Source organism: Oikopleura dioica, chromosome PAR (assembly GCF_907165135.1).
Source record: "Oikopleura dioica chromosome PAR, OKI2018_I68_1.0, whole genome shotgun sequence".
Taxonomy (NCBI): Eukaryota; Metazoa; Chordata; class Appendicularia; order Copelata; family Oikopleuridae; genus Oikopleura; species Oikopleura dioica.
The window spans coordinates 10185535-10205786 of record NC_137293.1 but is presented as its reverse complement, the minus strand read 5'-3'; the positions used below and the strand labels follow the sequence as shown (position 1 = coordinate 10205786).

Genomic DNA, 20252 nt, shown 5'->3' with positions numbered 1-20252 from the left:
TAAGGGGCAGTGTGAAATTTCGTTTTGAATAACAAGGATGAGTTACTTTAGTCCAAATTTTCTTAGTTGCCGCGTGGTGATATAACCCCATGTAGTAAGTCAAGAGAGAGAAAAGTGGGAGAGTAGGCCGTTGCTGAAGTCGATGAGGGCACAGTTACAGTCAGCGAAATCTTCAGCAAGGCGGTGTTTTGCGAGTTATCGCGAACGAGATCGAGATCGGGATCGAGAGTATCTTGGGGATCTTCTTGGAGATCTTCTTGGCGATCGACTGTAGGATCGGCTTCTTCGACGTCTGAAAAATTTTACTTTAACTTAAGTTATCTTTCGCTTTCGATATAATCAGCGCCAGGTTTAGACAAATCGGTTGTGCGCCAACCCGAAAGTATTTTTTATCAACTAAACAACCAGGCAACCGATTTTTTAGACTTGAACTTACCGAGGTGAACGGGAACGTCGATCTCTTCCACCACGTCCTCCTCGATCACGAGATCTGGATCGACTTCGGTAACGATCCCGGCGACCACTGAAAATCAACGTAAAAATCAACGCATAATACACGTTTTTTTACCGGTCTTCGCCGCCGATTCTTCTGTGAGACTTGCGCATTTCAACACGGACTCGTTGTCCGCAAATTTCTCTTCCATCAAGAGATTTAACGGCGTCTAATAAACGGGGAAGAAAGTGAAGGTAAATGTAGTGTCAAAGTGAGAGAGACTCTAACACACAATCGACGAACCTTCAGCGTCGTCAGGATCCTTCATTTCGATAAAGGCAAAGCCAGTTGGCCGTCGTGCAACCTGTTTTTAGGGTGGCAAAACTTGGTATCGGATTGATTTTTCGAAAAATGGAAAACCATTTTTGACAAATTCGGAATCTGATTAAAGCTCCAACTATTCGTTAAAACTACCAGGGAAACTTCCATTCTATCGTAGAATCTCTGTTTTCGAGTTGTTTCCTTGCCGTAGATGGTAAAAAATGAAAAGAAATTGAGTGGTCCTAAATTTCAATGTAGAACCAACCGGTGGCCTTCGTTTTTATGCGCGGCAATGGGCAAGGGGTCGCCCCCGCACGAAACGAAAAAAGCCCAGGCTTTTGGCGCCGTAAATTTCAGTTATCCTCGATTGAAAATATGATAACACTGCGGAAAAATGATATGTAGAAATCTTATGAACAAAAGAAAAACATCTAAATGCTCCTGAAATCGATTTTGCGACCCGTGACCATACGGAAATAACTTCCCCATATTTTTCAAAGGCCCGCTCAAGTTCGGCCTTGTCTCCATAGTCTCCCAAATTGCCAACATAAATCTTGGACGCGGCGTTTTCAACGCGAACCATATCCCGTCGCCGAGACATCTTTGGCTCTTGTTCTATTCGATAATCTGAAAAAGGCAAACTTTTAACTTTTTGAAGGCAGTTCGTTTAATTTAGTAATTGAGCCTAGAATTCAAGAATAATCTTCGACAGCGTTTTTTCAGTAGAAAACGACAGAGTGCATAAGATCTCGCTTCTTTTCTTCCTCGAAGGATTGGAGCAACTCGTCGATGTTTGCATCCAAATCGTTGTCTTTTATCAACTCGTCGAGCAACTAAATTTTGCTAGAAATCGGGCGAGCGGGGATTCTCTCCTACCTGTGAAAAGACGATAGCTCCAATATCCGCGTCTTCATGATTATCAGGAATGTCCAAGTTGATGACATGGCACTGGGTAAACGATTTAGCTTTTCTTTCGTTGAAATCGGTGAGAATCTGATCGTAGACGCGCTCCTCGCAGCTCAGGATGATGTTGAAGACATCCTTGTTGTCCTGAAACTTCTCCGGGTGCCGTTTGATCTTGCGATTTCGGTCCAGCATGTTTAGCATTCCATTTTGGCGGTAAACGTTTCGGTCCTACAATTTTTCAAATGAAAATTGAAGGAAAAATCATTCAGAAATAAGGATTGAACTCAGCACTCAGGTTAGGTTAGGGCTGTACCTTTCTGTATAAATCTTCGTAGATTTCATTGTAGGGCGTTTGAAAAGCATACACGTTTGGGTTGTCGTGGGAAGTTCCTGGGAGCTTGACTCGATTTCCCGTCCCATAAGATGAAATGTTGTACCCTTTCTTCTCCAGCAACCGGTGAGCTTCCATCGATCGATTCATGTTTGAAGAGCAAATTACAGCGATTCTTCAGTTGCGTTTCAATATTTTTCATAATTTCTAGGGCAAAACTCTCCAGTTATACTGTAAATTCAATTATCTCTAGAGTCTGCTATCAATCTCAAACGCTTTCTCAACCGTTTCTTCCTTTCGTCAACGCTCAACTCTGACATCAGTGGCCCACTTATCGCACTCGGCGACATCTTCTCAACCTGCTCTTCCCGAATGCTCTCTTTCTGAAAGTTCCAAATCTAATCAATTTTTCCTCTTTCTCCGCGAGAACGCTCCAATAAGCGGCCGAGCGCGGCGCAAAACGCGCGTTCATTTGCGGCGCGCGGAATTAACGTTTTTTTTCTTCACTTTTTTCGATCGCTTTTGAATTTACCGTATCTTACGTACAGATGCTAGAGATACCTTCCTCACTCATAAATTACGCAAAATTTTTTTCTTTGTTACAATTTTATTTCGTAAAAAGACAGAAAACTTGAACTTATTCTCAAGGGAAATTTTGCAGTAATGAATCTCTATTTGAATTTCAATGAACATGTATGAATGTGAGCGACAAATTTATAAAAGCATTTCGAATCTTCAACAAGTTCTTCTTTTCGTGATTTTTGGCTGCCAGAGAATGTCGAATCCATTTTCTTCGATGAGCCAGTCCAAGTATTCATCTTGGCGGTAGTTTCGATGCGTTTTCATCGCATCGAAAGTCTGCTTGATGTCCCTGTAAGGAGGTGTTTCTCCAAATTGGAGAACATGGAGGTCTTCGAGGACTGGGCAAAGGGGCAGGAGCTCTGGAAACTCGGCTTTCCATTTTTTCTCGTTTAGGAGGGCTTCCTTCATCTCGTAGATCTTCTTCTTCTGACTTCGATCGTATTTCCCCCAGGGAAGTTCGCCCTTGTACAGCTCAATCAAAACATAGATGGCGGAAATACAGTCATCCCTGAGCGAAGCGGAGCTGATGTTTTCGCGCTGATCCTTTGAGGGAGAGGTGATGTTGATCGACTTGTAGAAGTCAGTTCCTGGCCCGTGCTTGTGTTCGTCTGGCATTTCCTTCATCTAAGATTAAGATAACTGTTGTAATCCCGTTTTCGAAGTTTACCCCATTTCTGTAGCATTTAGAAAGACCAAAATCGACGAGAAAAATGTTCTGCTTCCGATCATCCCGGCCAGTTAAAATATTTTGCGGCTTGATATCTCGGTGCAGCAAGTTCTTGGAGTGAAGATATTCCAGAGCGCTGAAGATTTGCTCTCCCGTGTTAATGACGGTAGTAAAGCTCAATCCCTTGTTGTATTTCTGGTTGTAGTGCTTGTTCAAAAGGTAGAAGTCGTTGGCTTTGGCGTACTTGAGAATAGTAAGCAGATCAGGGCCCAGTTTTTCAAGAGCTTTCTGAAGATCAATAATGGTTTGTTTGGCGAAAATATTCATAAAAAATAAGTGATCTGTTCCTAAGATGTTGAAGCTCTGCGGTCCACGGAACTTTACTTGGCCAAAGTCAGGTAGTCGGGGGTCATCCACCACCTCCTTCGACTGAAGCTCGACATCACAAGCAAATCGATGGAAGAATGCGAAATTTCTCAATTTTTTGCTTTGTCGATCGTGTAGTTTGGTGTAAATTGTGTACTCGATCTTCAACTTTTTCGTGGTTCTCGCTAATTATTCTTCGTTTTCAATTAAAAATGGAAATAAACCGATTCCTGGGGGTATTCAGCATCAGCTCGTTCCAATTTCAGCACGACCGTTTCGTCTGATTTGGTTTTCGAATTTATCTTCAGAGCTTCGTAGACTGCACCAAATCCTCCAGATCCAAGTTGATTTTTGATCTATCAGAAATATTTGTTCATCAATGAAAAATTATCATTTTTTTCATAATGGATCGCAAATTTTTTAGTTGAAATTTTACCTGAAACATCGGAACAGGTTCCGGCACTGTTCTCCTTCGTACACAGACTGTTTGCCCTTCATCAATGATGAATCTGTCTCTCATTCTCTCGATCGACTCCTTTTTCTTCAAGAAAAATCGAAATAATAGAGAAAGCCTCCGGGGCGTCTCGATCTGCTTTTCCCTTTTTGATGAAAACCTGCGAACGTCTCAGAGGGAAAACGAAAAAGTAAATATCATGACTCATTACTTTCACACATGTTTCCGGAATCGATAGATGCGTTTTATTTTTACGCTTTTTACTGCCGGAGGCAAAAAAGACGTGACAGTTGGTGAGATTTTATTTCGAGATTGTGAACCTGAACTTCAAAGAAAATGACAAGTGTGATTTCAGCGAGGAAAAGACTTTTGTTCACCAGAGCTTTTTGAAGCCGTTTTCTTCAATCAACCAGTCGAGTTGTTGATCTTTGTAGAATTTGGAAGTTTTCATTTCGTCGAAGGTGGTTTTGATGAGCGCATACGGGGGCATTTCGTCGAAGAGGGTGATATGCAGCTCTACCAGAACCTTGCAAAGTGGTACGAGCTCTGGGAACTCATCAGCCCATTTATCCTCATCAAGATATTCAGTCTTCATCTCGCACATCTCTTCATCCTCATTATTTGGATGCAAGTGCTCCCACCAGAGCTTGCTTTTGTACAGTTCAACAAGGACGTAAATTGCTGAAATACAGTCATCTCTGACTGATGCATCGTCGTACATGAGATTAATCGAGTGATAATGAGCACTTCCCACGCGGGTTCCGATTCCATCCTTCATGAATTTTCCCTTTTTTGAGTGTGTTAAACTTCGAGAGTCAGATTCTTGAGTTACCTCTTCCTTGAAACGCTTTGCCACACCAAAGTCGACGAGGAAGATGTTTCGGATGCGATCTTTTCCTCTCCCGGCCAAAATATTCTGCGGCTTGATATCGCGATGGATTATCTCCTTCTCATGCATGTATTTCAAGGCGGAAAAAAGTTGCTCCCCAACTTCGACCACTGTTGTATAACTCAAGCCTCGATTGAATTCTTGATTAGGATGGCTGTTTTTCTTGTAGAGTTCTTGTTGTTTCGCATGATCAAGGAGTTTGGAACAATCAGGTCCAAGTCGCTCAATCGCTAAAGAATCATATTTCTAGGTTCTTGAATTGAAATGAGTTACCCAAGAAGTTGAATTTGTCCATTCCAGAATCCAACGATTTTCCGTCTCTGTACTCGGTGTAATTGAGGTTCACGGAATGCTCGAACCTGTGAAAAAATGGGAAATGATCAAGTTTCTTGTTCTTTCTATTGTGAAGAATGCTATATATCACATGTTCGATTTTAAGCTATCATTGGTTAAGAATTCAAACTTTAAATCTCAAATCGAAAAAAATACATTATATATGAACCAAAGACTGAGGAAGGTCTGCATTGGACCGTTCTACTTTCAGTACGATTTCTTTAGCATCTTTGAGCCTCCTTCCTAGATGAATATCGCCAAATCTACCACCACCAAGCCATCTCATGAACTTTAATAAGTATAGATTTTCTTTGATGAAGATGACGAAAGTTCGAAGCTACCTGGAACATCGGACAAGGCTCTGGCTGACTCCTTCTATGAACGCATGCGATGTGTCCATCATCAATACGAGTTTGAACATGCATCTCTTTCAGATTATTGTAGGTACCCATGTGCAATTGGAGTCATGGGCGGGTTTCTCTGAATATCTTTCGGGCCGTCCTTCGAGGTAATTCTGTTGACTGAACTATTGTGTCTTATTTTTGCAGCCCATAAACGGTGACTGCACGAGGGTAGATAAAAAGATACTTTCAAGAAAAATGTAAGAATTTATCTTGGAGTTTGTTAAAAGACAGGCACAGAGCACACAGACGTTCTTTGGCAGTAAGAAAACAGGATAATTCTCTCAATTAAATTATTTCCAAGCCCCACCTCTCTTTCGGATACAAAGTTTTCGTTCGTAGTTTGTGAAGTCGCCTCGTACGAGCATGACATTATTTTATACAACTTAATTATCAGAATCATTATAGCGTCCTAATTTTTACTTTACTTCGATATATAAGTGCTTTGAATAAGTAATCAGACTATAAGTAACAAATTATGGCTTTTATTATTGAAAAACTACACCGCACAATCTACACATCTGTTGGAATAATTCATCCCCTTTGTCTCCATTGTCCTGTACGGGCCCTTTAATTTTGCAGGTCGGTCCGAGATCGTCACCGCATTCATCTGTAGACGACTGCATAATTCACTCCTCCCTAAGCAATGATTCGAGCTCTGCAATAGAAGAAAGGGGGCTTTCGATTATCCCAGATTCCTCAGAGAAAAATGGCCATTCACGCGATCAATCTATCGTCTAAGCATGGTTGAATACATTTATAAGCCAAATCACGGACACCTGCCAGTTCACAATTTTTTCGTAAAAACGAGAAAACAAAGGAGAGCGTTACTTCCGCATTTGATGGGGCTTGACAGGCACGTTGCCAGTGCCTGAGGCGAGTGAAGAATTTGAGTTTGTGACTAACAAAGTTCACACAAAGAGCTCATAGGGCCCAGGCGATTTGACACATTGACAAACATTACCAAAGCAATGTCTACTAAATCCTACAATGCCTGTTAGTGGCTCCTGCGTCTGAATTCATCCGATAAGCGTTGCTAGAGAGAAGCAGTTTATACCAGATCGAGATTTGCCGAACATTATGGCTCAGTATAAGAGACTTGCAGGGCGAAGATCTCAAAATCCTTTAGGTAAGAAACAAGACAGCAAAAAACTAAGGATATGACAAATGAATTAATATCATATTTAGCTATAATAGCTAAATAATCATTCTAGGATATTAGATGATTCCTAATCCGCGCTTGCCTGATTTTATGAGTCTTTGTTCATCTTTTGAGTGTCTCGCTAAAAACGGAGAGTAAAAATGTACAGTGTAAATATGAGAAAATGAGCAATCAAACATCAAGTAAAGAGACACGTTCAGGAAACCCTCTACTGATCGCCAGTTTGACGACGAATTTCCTATTGCTTTACTACACAATCGCTCTCAGATCAGAATTATTTCTCCTCAAATCTACGAAGCCAATTTTGCAGTGGTCGGAAAATGAGCCCTGCGATTCCAAATCTGTTTCGTCCAATTTCGTCCACAGCAAAGTGAAATACAACAAGTATCCCGCTCCAAAAAGTCCACTTGTTGACAGCTCTGAGAAATTCTTCGTTGATGTAGGAACTTATGATCCTCCAGTTACGAAAACTCTTGCATTCAGTATTCTCTACTCACCAAGAGAGATCCCTAAAAAGGAAAGAGTTGCCAAGCTTGAAATTTGTATAGTCAAGAATTAATAGTTTGTTATCACCTTGTCAAATGTTTTTAATCGTTGACAACTCTTACAAAGACCGACCTTGTTCTTGGTCTCAAAAGCTCGCTGAAAAATAAAGACCGTCGAGATGCAATTCGAAGGAGTTATGGGCAACTTTCATTGTACAAAGGTTTTAATGCCAAGTTCGTCTTCTTGCTTGGCGCAAGCGAAGATGCCCCGTCATCACTAGTGGAAGATGAATTGCTTCATGATGATATTTTATTCGGCGATTTTGTGGACTCCTTCCACAATCTGACTTTCAAAGACTCAATGTTTTTGACTTGGACGATTCACAACTGCCCAGATGTAAAATTTGCGTTCAAAGGAGACGATGATGTTCTGGTGAATCCATTTGGTTTGTTGGATTTTATTGACGAGAAGAAAGACTACGAAGAAGCTGGAATCTGGGGGAACAAATTGCCGCAGCAGCCGAAAGTGAAAAAAGACAAAAGTGGCGTTGGCAAGAAATACGGAGATGATATTTGGCCTGAAGATAAATACCCACCGTACGTTTCCGGAGGTGGCTTGGTAATGAACCGTAAAGCCATTTTTGCTCTTCAAGAAAATATCAAAATAACTCCAATAATCCCGATTGACGACGCCTTTATTGGAGTGTGCATGCGTCGAGCTGGCCTACAGGTAATTACTGTCATTCTCTACATTTAATATTTGGTCTCTAGGATCACGTTTTTGCTGACAAACGATTCCACGTTTGGGGATTTCGGCCACGTGACGAACTTAAATTTGATGTTTGTAAAGTTGCTGAAACTGGTAATGTTTTATTCAAAATCCCAAAAAATGAAATATTCATTTCAGTGATCGTCCATAAATATACGCCCGAAAGTATTGATTGTCTTTGGCCGAAGTTTGTGAAGCACCACGTAGACTGCAAAATTGATGGTTACAAATATGTTGAAGAATTTCCACTTTGTAATCCAAAGGTACTTTTTCAAGATTTTCAGATCAAAATCGATCGTTTAGGACTGGCACAAGAACCATCCTGTTCTCCCGCCGATTCTGGCTGGGCCAAACTATCATCACTGCGGTCCGAAATGGAACAATACAGGATGCAGTACCACTGAGGCCGACTGGACGATACAAAAACCACACAATGGCCCCTGTTGCAGTCCTAACGGCTACTGCGGCATAACAAAAGACCATTGTGATTGCAAGGATTGCGTCGACTTTAGAAAAGTTGAAAAAGGTAAGTTTGAATGAAAAAAGACTCTTCAATAATTTTCATAGCGAAAAATCTTGTGAACAATCATTCGCATGGAGTCTGCTGCTCGAAATTGATGCTCGAGTCTACTATGCCCTACGCTGGTATTTTCTCTATTCGCATGGAAACCGATGCTAGCGACCCAAATAAGAATAAAGTCTTCCGCGACTCGTCTGGAAACGTCGAGTACATTCAGGAAAAGGTGAAAGAAGGTCAACGCATCTTCACGATCAAATATGGCAGCTACAGCGTATATGGAACTGGGTGGTACATCCTTACTCCCGAAGGCGGTGGTTTGGCATGGAATGTCAAATCAGAAAACTCGCATTGCCCGGCATTGGATGAATTAGAAGGCTACGGTGGAATAATTACATGTCCTGTTGCTCCGCACTAGAATAATTATTGATAGCTTCTATTTATGTTTACAACTTTGTATATTCTGCACATTATTTTCACATTTCTGTATCCAAAAGATTCATGAATTCGAGCTTCGAAATAAAAAGATACTTGCGCAAGACAAGAGTACTTGCAAAATATGAGAATCGATTTCAAGGGTAGATTTGGCATGTCCACTTGAAAATGAAGCTTCTGTGTTCTTACAGGCTGCATCTTCTCATCTTTTGCCTAAAAGAGAGTCACAAAGAGCGAATAGAGTAATTATAGTATTTCAAAAATTTGATAATGTGTTTGCGTTGCTGGCCATTATAAGGACTTGGTTGATGCAGTGTTGGATAATTTGACAGCAGTTCAATACACCTGGAAGAAGTTGTCACTGCCGCGTGTACTAAAAAACACTACCTTAGACTTTTTTTTATCTGACGATGAATTCGGAGGAAGAAAATTTGAGAAAAATTATCGAGGAGTCCGAAAAGAAAATTATGGATGCGAAAACGAAGCTTGAAGTTATCGAGAAGAAAAAGTTCGAAAAAGAAATTACAGATTTGCAGGAAGAGCATTATTTACGAGTCTCAAAATTCTTTTCACTAAGCGTAAAAATTCCAAAAATAGACAGAAATAGACAAGCTGGGAGATGAAGAAATCGGCATATTCGAAACAATCAAAAGTCTTCATGAGAAGCTAAGGTTATTCAATCAAATAAAAGTATCAGTATTAAATTTCTATTGAGAACCATTCAAAAGCAAAGAACCAAGGAGTCAGAAATATCTCAAAGCCTAAAGAAGCTCGAACTCGTATATAAAAAGATGGCGAAAGACTGTCCAAATCAAACCATAAAACCAAGTTCATTCGAAAAAACGTTTCTCAAGTCGAGAAAGAAGAAATTGAAGGCGATCAAACTGCCATCACTCTCTAGTGACACAATCAGCGTTTCTGAAGATAAATAAAGAATGTCTGTATATATGTACGTCTTTATTACAGATGGGAAATAAGTTAAAGTGATTTCTCGTGTTCTAAGAGCTGGGATTGAGGTCGTCCTTGAGTTGATCGCGTTGCAGCGTGGTCATCGTTGCCGCTATTTCTCCATGGAAGGTCGGAAGGTGGAGTGGGTTCAACGGGCTCTTCTGAAGTTTATTTTACGAAGATAATTTTAATATTGAAAATTTACCAAATAAAATCTTTGTTTTTCTCGGCGCCATCTCAAACATTTCTGGCTGTGGAGTTACTGGCGTTGTCACCGTCTTCCTAGGTTCCAAGCTCATTGTTTTTCTTCCTTCGCTTATTGTCTTTCTATACGTTTTTCTTTGGGCCTCTGTCTTCCTCATCTGCTTTCTAAACTCTATCTGCTCAGGCGTTTCTTTCAACGACTTGATTCGTCGGCGGACGAGGATTTCTTGCTGTTGTTTCTAAGGGAATTCATAAATAGAATTCGTGAAATAAAAAATACCGTTAAATTAGCTTGCTCAGAGCTTGAACCAAGATTTCGATACTTGATGTGGCCAGAAAGCTCGATTCGTTGTCTGTTCGCGTAGAGGTTGTCGCGAAGCATGTGGTGCATTTTGATGTCTGTTTGTGCTCTTTCTCCGCCAAAACCTTCTTGGCCATGGGGCGCCTGAATTTTTGTTAAAAACACACTCATCGCAAAAAACTTACTTCAGGATTGATCCTTTCATCGCCAACGAGAGCTCCAGGTAACAATAATCTGATTTTGTTCAAATCGTCGTCGTCGTTTTCTAGTCCAGCATAATTTTTAACATCTGTTTGTTTCTGCACAAGTTTCGCAGCATCCTCCACATTGAGTTGAGCCCAGACGTCAATGATGCCTTGAGATAAACTTGTTGGGACTTTTTAATTGCGTCCGCTTACTTTGGTTCTTGATTTTATCAGGCTCACGGACAAGAATTGGTGTAATGTAGTCATCTGTGAGATTGGCGATCCTGTTCATCCACCAATGACGGCCACGTGATTGAATAATGTCGGCGATTCCGACAGTCAAATGGTCCACGACGGATTCGGTCATTTCTTTCAAAACAGTCTGCTCCTGTTCACCTTGTTTTTTGACTTGAAGCCATTCTACGATCGGTTTAATTGTCATCCCCTAAAAAATTAGATAGCGAACATATTTTATGCTAACTACCTGGACAAAAGAGGTAAAGAAGACAGCAACGATAGTCGAGCACAACATTGATTGAATTGAAGGAACAGTATTGATGCACATAAGTTTGCACAAAGAGAATGCAATTCCACCTCGAAGCCCTCCGTATGCCATAACGAACTGGTCAACGTAGCTGATTCTATCAAGACGTCCAATGTTAAGAATGAAGGTGAGGACATAGACGGAAATGACTCGGTAAATAGTGATGAAGACGATGGTCTAAGATTGGATCGAGAACTTATTCTTTTTATCAAAAAATGAAGGTCTAAAAGTAAATCTTTTCGAATCCAATAGCCAAATGACAAAGCCAGTATTCCAGTGGACCCAGAAGTCGGAGATAGCTGAAATTCCGAGGAAAATGAAAATCGTGATGTCCATAATGCTCGACAAGAGCTTTTGGATGTAGTGAAGAGATGAGATCGAACTGGGAGCCATGTTTGCTTCACAAAATGGCTTCATGAAGAACCCGGCGAAGACGATCGCGATGATTGATGAGAGCTAGAAATGACAATTAACGCTAGGTGCACTTTTGTAAACGATGACCTTAACAATGCCTGACATTGAGAAGGCTACTAAGTATTTATTTTGTCCGTGAGAGCGTGAGAGATGAAGTTGAAGGCTAGGTTTACCTGAATCCACTCGGCGGTGAGATAAGCCAAATAGGCACAAGCGTAAATGAGGAGCGGTTCTATAATCGGAGCGTGTTTCGTGTATTTTGTCATCAGCGAGCCTATTTGAAGCGCAAATAAAGGTTGACGAGTTGATTCAGTTTACCGATAAACCCGTAGACGAGACCAACGACTAATCCACCTCCAGCGACGACTAAAAACTTCAAAAATGCTCGACCAACTGATTCAAGCTTCTCTAACTTGAGCATAATTTTTTCAATTTTGTCCATTTATCAAGGATGTCCTTTTTTCAGCATTAATTATCGACAACTAATTTTGTAAATTTCATTTGCGCCAGACACGTGAAGTAATTGCAAATTATATCAAAATTGTTTTCAACAAAGACAATGCGCCCTTGATAGAATCAAAGAAAATAATGAGAAGCCATTTTCCTTCAGGTCCCCAATTCGATGGTGGAGGCTCGTTATTTTCCAAATTCGCGAAGCCCTCAAACACTCGGTAGAGCACAACAGCTACACCATCGTTGAGCAGCGATTCACCGAAGACGCAAATGTAGAGGGTCATGTTCACGTGGATTTCATCGAAGACCGCAATGACAGCGACCGGATCCACAGCGGAAATAATAGATCCAAACAGAAGGCAGTGAATGAAACTTGCATCGTGTGAAGAAAGCGGATGATTTCTTGGAGAAATAAAGATGGATTTCTTCACCCTTCCTGATCTCTTCGTCAAAACCGGGAACGAGGCCATACGTAACGACGCAATAAATGGATCCACCAATTGCCATAGCGTTAAAAAAGGTTCCGAAAATCGCATAAGTCAATATCGTTCCTAGATTATCGAAGAACGGGTCTTTAGGCATGAAATATCCGGCCTCGAATACGATCGGCGGAAGGATAATGACGAAGAAAATCGTTGGCGTAAAGTAAATGTCGGCAATATTCTGGTCGTCTTGGATCAAATAAGCAATCCCTCCCGCCACAAGTCCGGTGCAGATAAGAAGCACACACTGATAAAGGATTCGTCAATCCATAAATTAAATCTTGGTAAATCCATTATGATAATAGAGTAATCATAACAGTTTTGAATTGACGAAACCAATCCTCAGGTACGGGAAAAGGATTGCCGCAAATTTGATGAAACCCGAGTTTTAGCAACGCTGCGATAATAACATAAACGGAAAGAATAAAAACACCGCCGACTTCTTCCCATCCATGTTCTAAATCTCCCACAATCTCAAGGTGCTCCGACGCTAAAGAACTCGACTTTACGTTGCGCTGCTAATAAATCTATAAGCTTGTTGAGTACGTGAAACGTGAATTGTTTTAGAAATCGTGTTACGTTTTCTAATTTGACGAGATTACGCTCAAAACATTACTGGTCAGGGAATTACTGCTTTGGAGAAAATAATGTCAAAAAGATGCAAAAGCAGTTGAATAGTACCTTCAGCTGAGGCCACAGCTATATCTTCCATTTTCCTGTTCTATCAACGGTCCCTTCACTTTGATCTTGAATCTCTTAGCACGAAAAAACGAAAGATAGTTGGCTAGAAGACGAGGCAGAACGAAAAAATTCCTGACGTTACTTGCCGAATGATATTTACCGACTTCAATGTTAACGCAGCCCATTGCTCAAAAGGGCATTGCTAACACGAGGACTCCAAAAAATGATATCCGGCGAATTGTTAATTTATGGCTTGATTTCCAAATCATAAAAATAATTGTAAGGGCATAAAAATTTAAACAAATATTTGTACTATTAGAACATCAAGAAGACGAAGTATCTTTGGGTTAATTGAGAGTGGAAATATTTTGACTATTACACAACTTAGGGAAAATATTGATAACTGTCTATAATAAAATATAAACAAGAGCAGCTGCGGAAGTTCAAATGGCGCTCTTATCAAACTTTCGAAAAAGCACGATCGTGATCTCTCATGTTCGACTCCCAGGCGCCATCAACTCCACGCTGAGCCGACGCTCTGCTGATAACAAAAATTGGAGAAAAAAAACACAACACCAGGCTGATACTTTTCTCCGATGAAGCTCGTTGCGGTGTTCTCGCTCGCAACTGGTGCCTCTGCGGCTAGAGGTGACAAAATTCTAAGAAAAATTACACAAAGAAATGGAGAAGGTAAGAGAAAAAATCGACGTACAACTGAAGATCGAAAGTGAGAACTAGAGAAAAACATGTGATATTTTAGTTGCTACTTCGGGAAAAGTCAAACCGAATCCAAACCTCGAAGATATAAATAAACGAGGAGGCATTGGCTGCCAACTTGTTGAAGTTAATGATGATTATATTATGGCCGTCAATGGTCGAACATTGAGAAGCTTTAGTAGCTGTGGACGGGGTCGGGTTTTAGAACCATGATTTCGAATGCTACATTTTTCAATTTCATTATGCAATTTTCGAATTATTTTGTGTTTTGATCCCCTAAAAGTGCGCGCAAATTTCGTGCGTTGGTCAATTCTGTGAGCGAGACAGCTCTGGTAGACCAAGAAAGATCATCGCTAAAGTCGTCGCCCAAGCCACTACGACTTATGAAGACGAAGAAATCGAAGTCAACCAAAAGGCTTGGAACGGTCTCATGGGATCAAAAGCGAACAGAGTAAGTTCTATGAACATCGCATGGAATTTCGTAAAATGTCCACAAGAACGCCGACCAAAGCTTTACGTCACAGGAAAAGTTCGCGAGTCAGTCAAAATAACATCGAATGAAGGAAATGGAGATTTCTCTGTTTACTCAAACACGGGGAAAACACGAGTCGCACGCTAGAACTCAGCAACAGATAATAACAAATCTGGATCTTGGGAAGTCCAGCCAATCGATGTTCCGGAAAAAATTACATGGATGCGAATCCGTCCTGCAAATACGAAGACCAAATTCATCGTCTCTCAAGACCCTTTCAAGTCAGGCGCTGATTACTTCTACTGGCGTGGGAAGATGAGCCCAAAAACCACACTCTCTGCTCCATTAGAAATATATCTTCAATATGATAGTGGAGCTAGAGTCAGAACAAAGCTGCTAGACTGGGAAATTGGCAAGTTTGCCTATTTGGATGGCAAGCCTGCACCTGCTGGGGAACAAGCGAAGAAGATTGTGACGCAATCGAAAGGCATCTTCAGCCAAATGGGATCTTTGTTCGGAGGTTCTAAGCCTTCGAAAAGCGCTCCCCCAGCGACTCCACCCAAGAAAGTGTCCTCGGGTGGCATGTTTGGGTCGTCATCAGGAAACGTTCATTTAATTTATGGATAGGGATTTTTTCATTGCAGTATTCAGCGGTAAATGATCTTAAAAAAGGTGGCGGAAGCTTCATGAGTGTCTTTGGATCCGGTTCATCTGGTGGCGGATTTTTCGGAAGCAAACCCAAACCGACTTCAGCGACAACAACACGCCGAACAACCACGAGAAGAACGACGCGAAGAACGACACCTTATGTCCGGCCAACTCGGCCCGCTGCAACAACCCGTCCTAGGAAGAAGGGCGGGAAAGGTGCAAAAGGAGGCAAAGGAGGAAAAAGTAATTATATCTCATATAATTCTTGTCAGCAATTTACAATTGCCAGTTACTCCTATGAGTCTGAATAAGTTCATTCAAGCCGTCATTATTTTATTCTTCTAATTGTCAGCTAAAAAAAACTATTTTTTAGCTGGTGGAAAGGTGGATTGCCCACCTGGAAAAAACATCAAGAGATGCCGTGATTTAGAAGCGCAAAAGAAAAAGCAGCATGATTCTCCTAGCAGTTCCATTTTCGAGCAACAAATGGCGGCCCCAATCATGGAATCGCCTGTCAAGGATAGAAACCTCGGCGCAACTGGAGCTCAGTTTGATAATTTCATTGCGGATTTCCTCAGTCCCTTTTTGATTGAAGAAAAAACCACCCCGCGAACAACAACGACTACCCAGCCACCAACTACGAAGAAAACATCTTTTGGAGGTTCACTTCAATCACTTACTGGAATCGGCGCTCCGGCAAATCCAACAGTAAATATTCTACCAAGAGAAAATACTAAACAGTTTCATTCTTTAGAGCGGAGTCTGCGGAATCAACCCTAAATCTGCTATTTACGCCGCGATCAACTCCAGGGTCGGATCTCGAGACGATTGTGGAAAGTAAGTTTATCAAAAATACAAATTTGTATTTTTTCTTTTCAGATGCGTATTTGTCTGGTGTCCACCTTTTAGCGGCTGCAAAGGTGGTCCGATTGCCAAGGTTCAAATTGTCGACGTTTATGATGGACCTGGGCACATAGCTCTCAGCCACTCTGCGTTCAAGGTAACACTATTTTCCTCCTTGTTTTTTCCCCCGTTTTCATTAAGGCTGCGATTGGGCTTCCAACAACAAAAGGAAACAAGGCAGATACTTATCAAGGAACTTACACAGTCACACCTTGCTAAAGTGGCCACTCTTGCGGGCCAAAAAGAACCCACAAGAGGAAATTTGATAATTGTGAACCCAATACAATTACAAATAAATCAACGCAAACTTCAATTCGTCAGAAAAAAATTTATTGATTCATCATTTTGGATTGAGCAAATTAAAAGTATAAGCACAGTAAAATGCAAGTAGAGAACAGTTAGGAAATTGGAACCAGATAAGTGGGACCAGCATGGAGCAGATTTTGAGGCAACGAATTATCGTTTAATTTTCTTTGTGGGCATTTAAGGGTATTTCATACATAGAATGAGGCTCTAGATAATTAACCGTAAGAGAAAATGTTTTGAGCAGCAATAAAAGTGTAATTTTTCAAGACTAGTTAACATTTCACATTGATACTATTCAAGATGTAAAAGCCATAATTGAGAGTACATCACCGACGAGTTTTGCTCGTCATACTGCGAGTTACTCTAGCCGGGCTCGAGTAAGAAAGGGTAGACGTTTTGACAAAAGAGTGAGTAAGGACCTGCTCCATCTTTATGCGGCGTTTTTGATCGTGCTGAAGCATTCTTATGAGCAGGTCCTTGAGTTCTGCGCTCCATTTTGTGAAGAGCGGCACTTGGTTTGTCGGATTATTCGATTTTATTTGATCTTCTGGGAGAAGCTTGCCTGTGCAAATGTCCTTAAAAATCCCTAATTATTGAAATTAAAGTTGACTTTTTTACCTGATCATTATCCCAGGGTATGTCGCCTGAAAGCATATCGTAAAGCAAAATGCCTAATGACCAAACAGCAAGGCCATTGGCAGTATATCTTTTCGTCATTATCCATTCAGGCGGAGAGTAAACCCTTAAACGCCCCAATTAGTAAGGCCCTCAACGGATTTTCTTACCGTGTCCCATCGAAATCCGTGTAAACAGTATCGAGGCCGTTGTGGAGCAGCGCGCCGGAGCCAAAATCGATCAGGAAGAGTCGCTTTGTGTCCATATCCACAACGAAATTTTCGTCCTTTAGGTCGCGATGTGCTACGCCGCGTCTTTTGAATAACAGTTTAACTTCTGCAAGTATGATTTGCATTCACCTGTGACAGAAATCGATGGCACTGACAATCTGACGGAAGAAATTTCGAGAAACGCTTTCTGATAACTTCCCAGCATCTGATATGAAATCTAAAACCATCATCAAATTTTGTTGAACTCTTTTTGATTTTTTTTACCAAACAGATCTTTGTGAGCAGCAGGGCGGTCGAAGATCAAGATAAACTCGACTGAGTTTTCAAACCACTCGCGAAGAGCGATGATATTCTCATGCTTGCCAATTCGCCGGAGAAGCTGAATCTCTAACGTGACTCGTTTCGGCTGATCCCCAACAACAATTTCGGTCCACTTGGGCACGCGCTGCTTCAAAATGTACTTGATCGCAATATTCTCTCTGGTGCGCTTGGATTTGCCGGAGTGAACTGACCCGAACCCTCCAGAGCCGATCAGCTTTCCTTTTTCGTAATAATCATCGAACCTTGAAATGCAAAATCAGTTCTGAAAAAACTTACTACCGGACCTGATCTTACGACTTGACATAGTCATATTTTCTCTTTTGCGTTTGCGTAAATAATTCATTGTAAAAAAATCTGGAAATTGGGAAATTTGGAGACTTGAGCTCTTTCCTCGCCTAATCGTCAAAAATCTAGTCATCAAATACGCATGACAAAGTCACATTTCAAGAATTCCGCGAAAAGGTACTAGAAAATTGCGTAAATAAGAATAATCTCAAAAAATTATAAAATCAAGTTTTTCAATAATTTTAAAAATTTAATTCTTTACTAATCAAGTGAATCTAAATTCCATCAAAAATACTTCAAAGATCAAAGTGAAATCATGAAAAACGATCTCTTACATTCTCGCCAGATAAGCATCGTATTTTCTTTCATAAAAGCACTATTTCACGATTGGCAAATTTTTCACTTGGAAATGGCGTGAAATTTTCTGCGGTTGAAAAACAAGGTACTTTCTCGGTCAGATAAAAGTGGCAAGAAACTTACTTCTTTGGATCAGAGTCATGGCGAATCGATGGCTGGAACGAGGCCAGGACTTGATCGACGACGTTTCTGGAGGTACTTGGCGCTACTGGAACTGTGCTGGTCGTTGGTGGAGGTCTGTAGTTGCTTACGCGGGAGCTCATCGTAAAAACTTCTCTTATAAGGATATTCAATCAATAACCAACTGCGAAATGCTGAAAAGCGGCGCTGTGCAATTTTCGAAATCGCTATATTTGTTGCATCGAGATTTAACAACAATTTAAAAAGGCTTTTTAAAGTCGGCCAGACTTGAAATCGAGGGAAAAGACGCGCAGACGGAAAAGGCCCGTAGAATTTTACAAGCGATTGAGACGAATAATTGGGCCTACTCCTCGTTGTTGAGGACCAAAAGCTTTGATGTTGTTCTCGCTCTTTAGTGATTTACAAGCTTGTTTATTACTGAACTTTCTAAGATCTTATATGGGCTTTTAAACCTAAGAATAATGCATGATATAATCGAAAAGGAAGTTCTACTTTTTTCTAGAGCTTTCGGATTAAGAAAGTTGAAGCATTCTTCTATTCGCCTGTGAGGACTATTGAAGCGACTCTAATTTTATATCCTTATTCCTTTTTGAGATGTTGTTTTTCCTGTTGAACTGGTTGAGGCTCGTTCTCTCGGTCGTGCTTCGTCAAGGTTCTAGAAACAAACCTGCCTCTAGGGAGGCGACAAGCGACTGGAATCGCAATAAAAAGCTGTTAAAAATTCATCGGTTCTTCGGAGACTACGCGTTCTTGTGAACAGGAAACTCTTCTCTTCTCTTGCGTCAGAATGCGGGGAGGGATGAAAATCTACTCGGGGAATCGAAATGCGCGCGAGCGAGAATATCGCAGCGCGAATAGGAACTTGGCGCCAGATTTGAATCACACTCGCGCGCTCCCCAGCGCCAGCAAAATAAAAATACAAAAAAATTGGGGTAAGGTCATGTGGATTGGTTCGAACTTGGTTTGCCGGTTCCAAATTGGCATTCTCTAATCAACCATGGTCTGCAGATTCTAGAACTCATTTTTACGAAAATATTTCTGTTATGAAATGGCCGATGATCAGTGGTCATTCATAACAAGATAAAATGTGGATCTACGAGCCAAGATTGCAGTACATCAAAAACGAGTAACTTTTCTTTGAACATTATTTATGAATCGTCCTTCTCTTTTTAGCCATGAAATTTCATGTCCCTATTTACCAGCACTTCAAGCTCGATTCACCATCGCCGTGATTTTCTTCTTCAGCTGCATTTTGTTTGGAATGCGTTTCATGTGCAAGCCATTTTTATGTCCATCCATGCTTGTCATCCTCTCCTGTTTCGGCGTCGTGCACGGTAAAGTCTAATTGCAAACCGATTCGAGTGAAAAGGTCTTTTTAGCTTTTTTCATGATGGGATCCTGCTCAACATTTGCATCGTTTGGCTTCGTTGTTGGAAACGTCATTTGGTCAGCGATTTTCATGTAAGCCAAGCTTTCAAGATAATTTACAGTCCTATGAGTTTAGAACTTTGTGGCTTCTTTTCTACAAATACTACGTGAGATATTACAAAAAGATTGGTGAGAATTTTTACGGCTGGAAAGCTTGCGTTTACATCCAGGTAAATTTCTTATGCAGTAAAACTCTGAAACTATATTCAAGGCTGGGCTTATATTTGTAAATGCGGCAGTGGCAGTAATCTGGCAAATTCCAAACCATTCAGAAATAGCGACTTCCTCGCTTACCTGCAATGTCGCTGGTTTTCAGCAGGAACTGTTCGTGATCACAGCTTCCCTCTTTCATTTCAAAAAATCAAGATTAAGAACATCTACCAGCTTAAAATCTACTTTCAAAATATGGACACCCACGAACGCGCAGAAACCATCATCGACCTGTCCTGATTCAAAATTTCAATATTTCTGTTAAATACTAGTACACTGTTTACTTTTCCATGGAGAGTCATTATATTTTCATATAAACTCAAAAAGAATTAAAAGATTCTAGTAGTAAATTTCTA

General features: G+C 40.8%; 9 protein-coding genes across 9 annotated transcripts; 3 read left to right on the top strand and 6 right to left on the bottom strand.

Moving 5' to 3' along the window:
• Positions 1–1395, bottom strand: LOC145702733 (putative splicing factor, arginine/serine-rich 6). Its single transcript, XM_081779994.1, has 5 exons — positions 1222–1395; positions 737–798; positions 569–662; positions 437–523; positions 1–292 (listed from the first exon to the last, which is right to left on the bottom strand). Exons 1-5 carry the CDS (start codon positions 1353–1355, stop codon positions 196–198), a joined length of 474 nt encoding a protein of 157 aa, XP_081636120.1. The 5' UTR covers positions 1356–1395; the 3' UTR covers positions 1–195.
• A 14-nt stretch (positions 1396–1409) lies between these two features.
• Positions 1410–2433, bottom strand: LOC145702731 (RNA polymerase II subunit A C-terminal domain phosphatase SSU72-like). The gene is made up of 4 exons (XM_081779992.1): positions 2273–2433; positions 1974–2168; positions 1631–1888; positions 1410–1587 (listed from the first exon to the last, which is right to left on the bottom strand). The coding sequence occupies exons 1-4, from the start codon at positions 2339–2341 to the stop codon at positions 1474–1476; spliced, it is 636 nt and encodes a 211-aa protein (XP_081636118.1). The 5' UTR covers positions 2342–2433; the 3' UTR covers positions 1410–1473.
• Positions 2434–2591: 158 nt separating this feature from the next.
• Positions 2592–4284, bottom strand: LOC145702865 (casein kinase I-like). The gene is made up of 4 exons (XM_081780154.1): positions 4043–4284; positions 3831–3962; positions 3241–3768; positions 2592–3197 (listed from the first exon to the last, which is right to left on the bottom strand). The coding sequence occupies exons 1-4, from the start codon at positions 4124–4126 to the stop codon at positions 2727–2729; spliced, it is 1215 nt and encodes a 404-aa protein (XP_081636280.1). The 5' UTR covers positions 4127–4284; the 3' UTR covers positions 2592–2726.
• A 53-nt stretch (positions 4285–4337) lies between these two features.
• On the bottom strand, positions 4338–5757 carry LOC145702866 (casein kinase I-like). Its single transcript, XM_081780155.1, has 4 exons — positions 5624–5757; positions 5223–5571; positions 4893–5179; positions 4338–4847 (listed from the first exon to the last, which is right to left on the bottom strand). The coding sequence occupies exons 2-4, from the start codon at positions 5242–5244 to the stop codon at positions 4434–4436; spliced, it is 723 nt and encodes a 240-aa protein (XP_081636281.1). The 5' UTR covers positions 5245–5571; positions 5624–5757; the 3' UTR covers positions 4338–4433.
• A 1795-nt stretch (positions 5758–7552) lies between these two features.
• Positions 7553–9140, top strand: LOC145702377 (uncharacterized). The gene is made up of 5 exons (XM_081779597.1): positions 7553–8060; positions 8102–8192; positions 8238–8362; positions 8403–8625; positions 8667–9140. Exons 1-5 carry the CDS (start codon positions 7692–7694, stop codon positions 9032–9034), a joined length of 1176 nt encoding a protein of 391 aa, XP_081635723.1. The 5' UTR covers positions 7553–7691; the 3' UTR covers positions 9035–9140.
• An 861-nt stretch (positions 9141–10001) lies between these two features.
• LOC145701746 (sodium/hydrogen exchanger 3-like) lies at positions 10002–12838 on the bottom strand (the record flags this gene model as incomplete). The annotated part of the gene is made up of 11 exons (XM_081778965.1): positions 10002–10160; positions 10205–10442; positions 10484–10648; positions 10690–10859; positions 10903–11134; positions 11174–11408; positions 11484–11689; positions 11821–11921; positions 11966–12055; positions 12213–12482; positions 12541–12838. Coding segments are annotated over 11 exons (2136 nt in total), but the record flags the coding sequence as incomplete, so codon positions are not given.
• Positions 12839–14231: 1393 nt separating this feature from the next.
• On the top strand, positions 14232–16316 carry LOC145704686 (uncharacterized). The gene is made up of 5 exons (XM_081782158.1): positions 14232–15343; positions 15474–15808; positions 15855–15937; positions 15980–16100; positions 16145–16316. Exons 1-5 carry the CDS (start codon positions 15139–15141, stop codon positions 16220–16222), a joined length of 822 nt encoding a protein of 273 aa, XP_081638284.1. The 5' UTR covers positions 14232–15138; the 3' UTR covers positions 16223–16316.
• LOC145704685 (serine/threonine-protein kinase pim-1-like) lies at positions 16312–18414 on the bottom strand. Its single transcript, XM_081782157.1, has 6 exons — positions 18241–18414; positions 17419–17717; positions 17284–17371; positions 17095–17238; positions 16928–17051; positions 16312–16884 (listed from the first exon to the last, which is right to left on the bottom strand). Exons 1-6 carry the CDS (start codon positions 18378–18380, stop codon positions 16636–16638), a joined length of 1044 nt encoding a protein of 347 aa, XP_081638283.1. The 5' UTR covers positions 18381–18414; the 3' UTR covers positions 16312–16635.
• Positions 18415–19592: 1178 nt separating this feature from the next.
• LOC145701745 (uncharacterized) lies at positions 19593–20161 on the top strand. Its single transcript, XM_081778964.1, has 3 exons — positions 19593–19719; positions 19763–19856; positions 19898–20161. The coding sequence occupies exons 1-3, from the start codon at positions 19646–19648 to the stop codon at positions 20159–20161; spliced, it is 432 nt and encodes a 143-aa protein (XP_081635090.1). The 5' UTR covers positions 19593–19645.
• The last annotated feature ends 91 nt before the right edge of the window (positions 20162–20252 follow it).

Coding starts and splice junctions, on each gene's coding strand:
- LOC145701745 (XM_081778964.1), top strand. CDS start 19,646: ATGATGGGATCCTGCTCAACATTTGCATCGTTTGGCTTCGTTGTTGGA. Junction 19,720..19,762: donor ATTTGGTCAGCGATTTTCAT/GTAAGCCAAGCT, acceptor CTATGAGTTTAG/AACTTTGTGGCTTCTTTTCT. Junction 19,857..19,897: donor AAGCTTGCGTTTACATCCAG/GTAAATTTCTTA, acceptor ACTATATTCAAG/GCTGGGCTTATATTTGTAAA.
- LOC145704686 (XM_081782158.1), top strand. CDS start 15,139: ATGAGTGTCTTTGGATCCGGTTCATCTGGTGGCGGATTTTTCGGAAGC. Junction 15,938..15,979: donor TCTCGAGACGATTGTGGAAA/GTAAGTTTATCA, acceptor TTTTCTTTTCAG/ATGCGTATTTGTCTGGTGTC. Junction 16,101..16,144: donor TCAGCCACTCTGCGTTCAAG/GTAACACTATTT, acceptor GTTTTCATTAAG/GCTGCGATTGGGCTTCCAAC.
- LOC145702377 (XM_081779597.1), top strand. CDS start 7,692: ATGTTTTTGACTTGGACGATTCACAACTGCCCAGATGTAAAATTTGCG. Junction 8,061..8,101: donor TGCGTCGAGCTGGCCTACAG/GTAATTACTGTC, acceptor TTTGGTCTCTAG/GATCACGTTTTTGCTGACAA. Junction 8,363..8,402: donor TTCCACTTTGTAATCCAAAG/GTACTTTTTCAA, acceptor TCGATCGTTTAG/GACTGGCACAAGAACCATCC.
- LOC145702733 (XM_081779994.1), bottom strand. CDS start 1,355: ATGTCTCGGCGACGGGATATGGTTCGCGTTGAAAACGCCGCGTCCAAG. Junction 799..1,221: donor GGGGAAGTTATTTCCGTATG/GTCACGGGTCGC, acceptor ACCCTAAAAACA/GGTTGCACGACGGCCAACTG. Junction 663..736: donor GGATCCTGACGACGCTGAAG/GTTCGTCGATTG, acceptor CCCGTTTATTAG/ACGCCGTTAAATCTCTTGAT.
- LOC145702866 (XM_081780155.1), bottom strand. CDS start 5,244: ATGGACAAATTCAACTTCTTGG. Junction 5,180..5,222: donor GGACAAATTCAACTTCTTGG/GTAACTCATTTC, acceptor ATGATTCTTTAG/CGATTGAGCGACTTGGACCT. Junction 4,848..4,892: donor CAAAGCGTTTCAAGGAAGAG/GTAACTCAAGAA, acceptor CACTCAAAAAAG/GGAAAATTCATGAAGGATGG.
- LOC145702865 (XM_081780154.1), bottom strand. CDS start 4,126: ATGAGAGACAGATTCATCATTGATGAAGGGCAAACAGTCTGTGTACGA. Junction 3,963..4,042: donor AACCTGTTCCGATGTTTCAG/GTAAAATTTCAA, acceptor TATTTCTGATAG/ATCAAAAATCAACTTGGATC. Junction 3,198..3,240: donor CTAAATGCTACAGAAATGGG/GTAAACTTCGAA, acceptor TCTTAATCTTAG/ATGAAGGAAATGCCAGACGA.
- LOC145704685 (XM_081782157.1), bottom strand. CDS start 18,380: ATGAGCTCCCGCGTAAGCAACTACAGACCTCCACCAACGACCAGCACA. Junction 17,239..17,283: donor GCCATCGATTTCTGTCACAG/GTGAATGCAAAT, acceptor GTTATTCAAAAG/ACGCGGCGTAGCACATCGCG. Junction 17,052..17,094: donor ACGGATTTCGATGGGACACG/GTAAGAAAATCC, acceptor GGGGCGTTTAAG/GGTTTACTCTCCGCCTGAAT.
- LOC145702731 (XM_081779992.1), bottom strand. CDS start 2,341: ATGTCGCCGAGTGCGATAAGTGGGCCACTGATGTCAGAGTTGAGCGTT. Junction 2,169..2,272: donor ACGAAAGGAAGAAACGGTTG/AGAAAGCGTTTG, acceptor AAACGCAACTGA/AGAATCGCTGTAATTTGCTC. Junction 1,588..1,630: donor GAGCTATCGTCTTTTCACAG/GTAGGAGAGAAT, acceptor AGCAAAATTTAG/TTGCTCGACGAGTTGATAAA.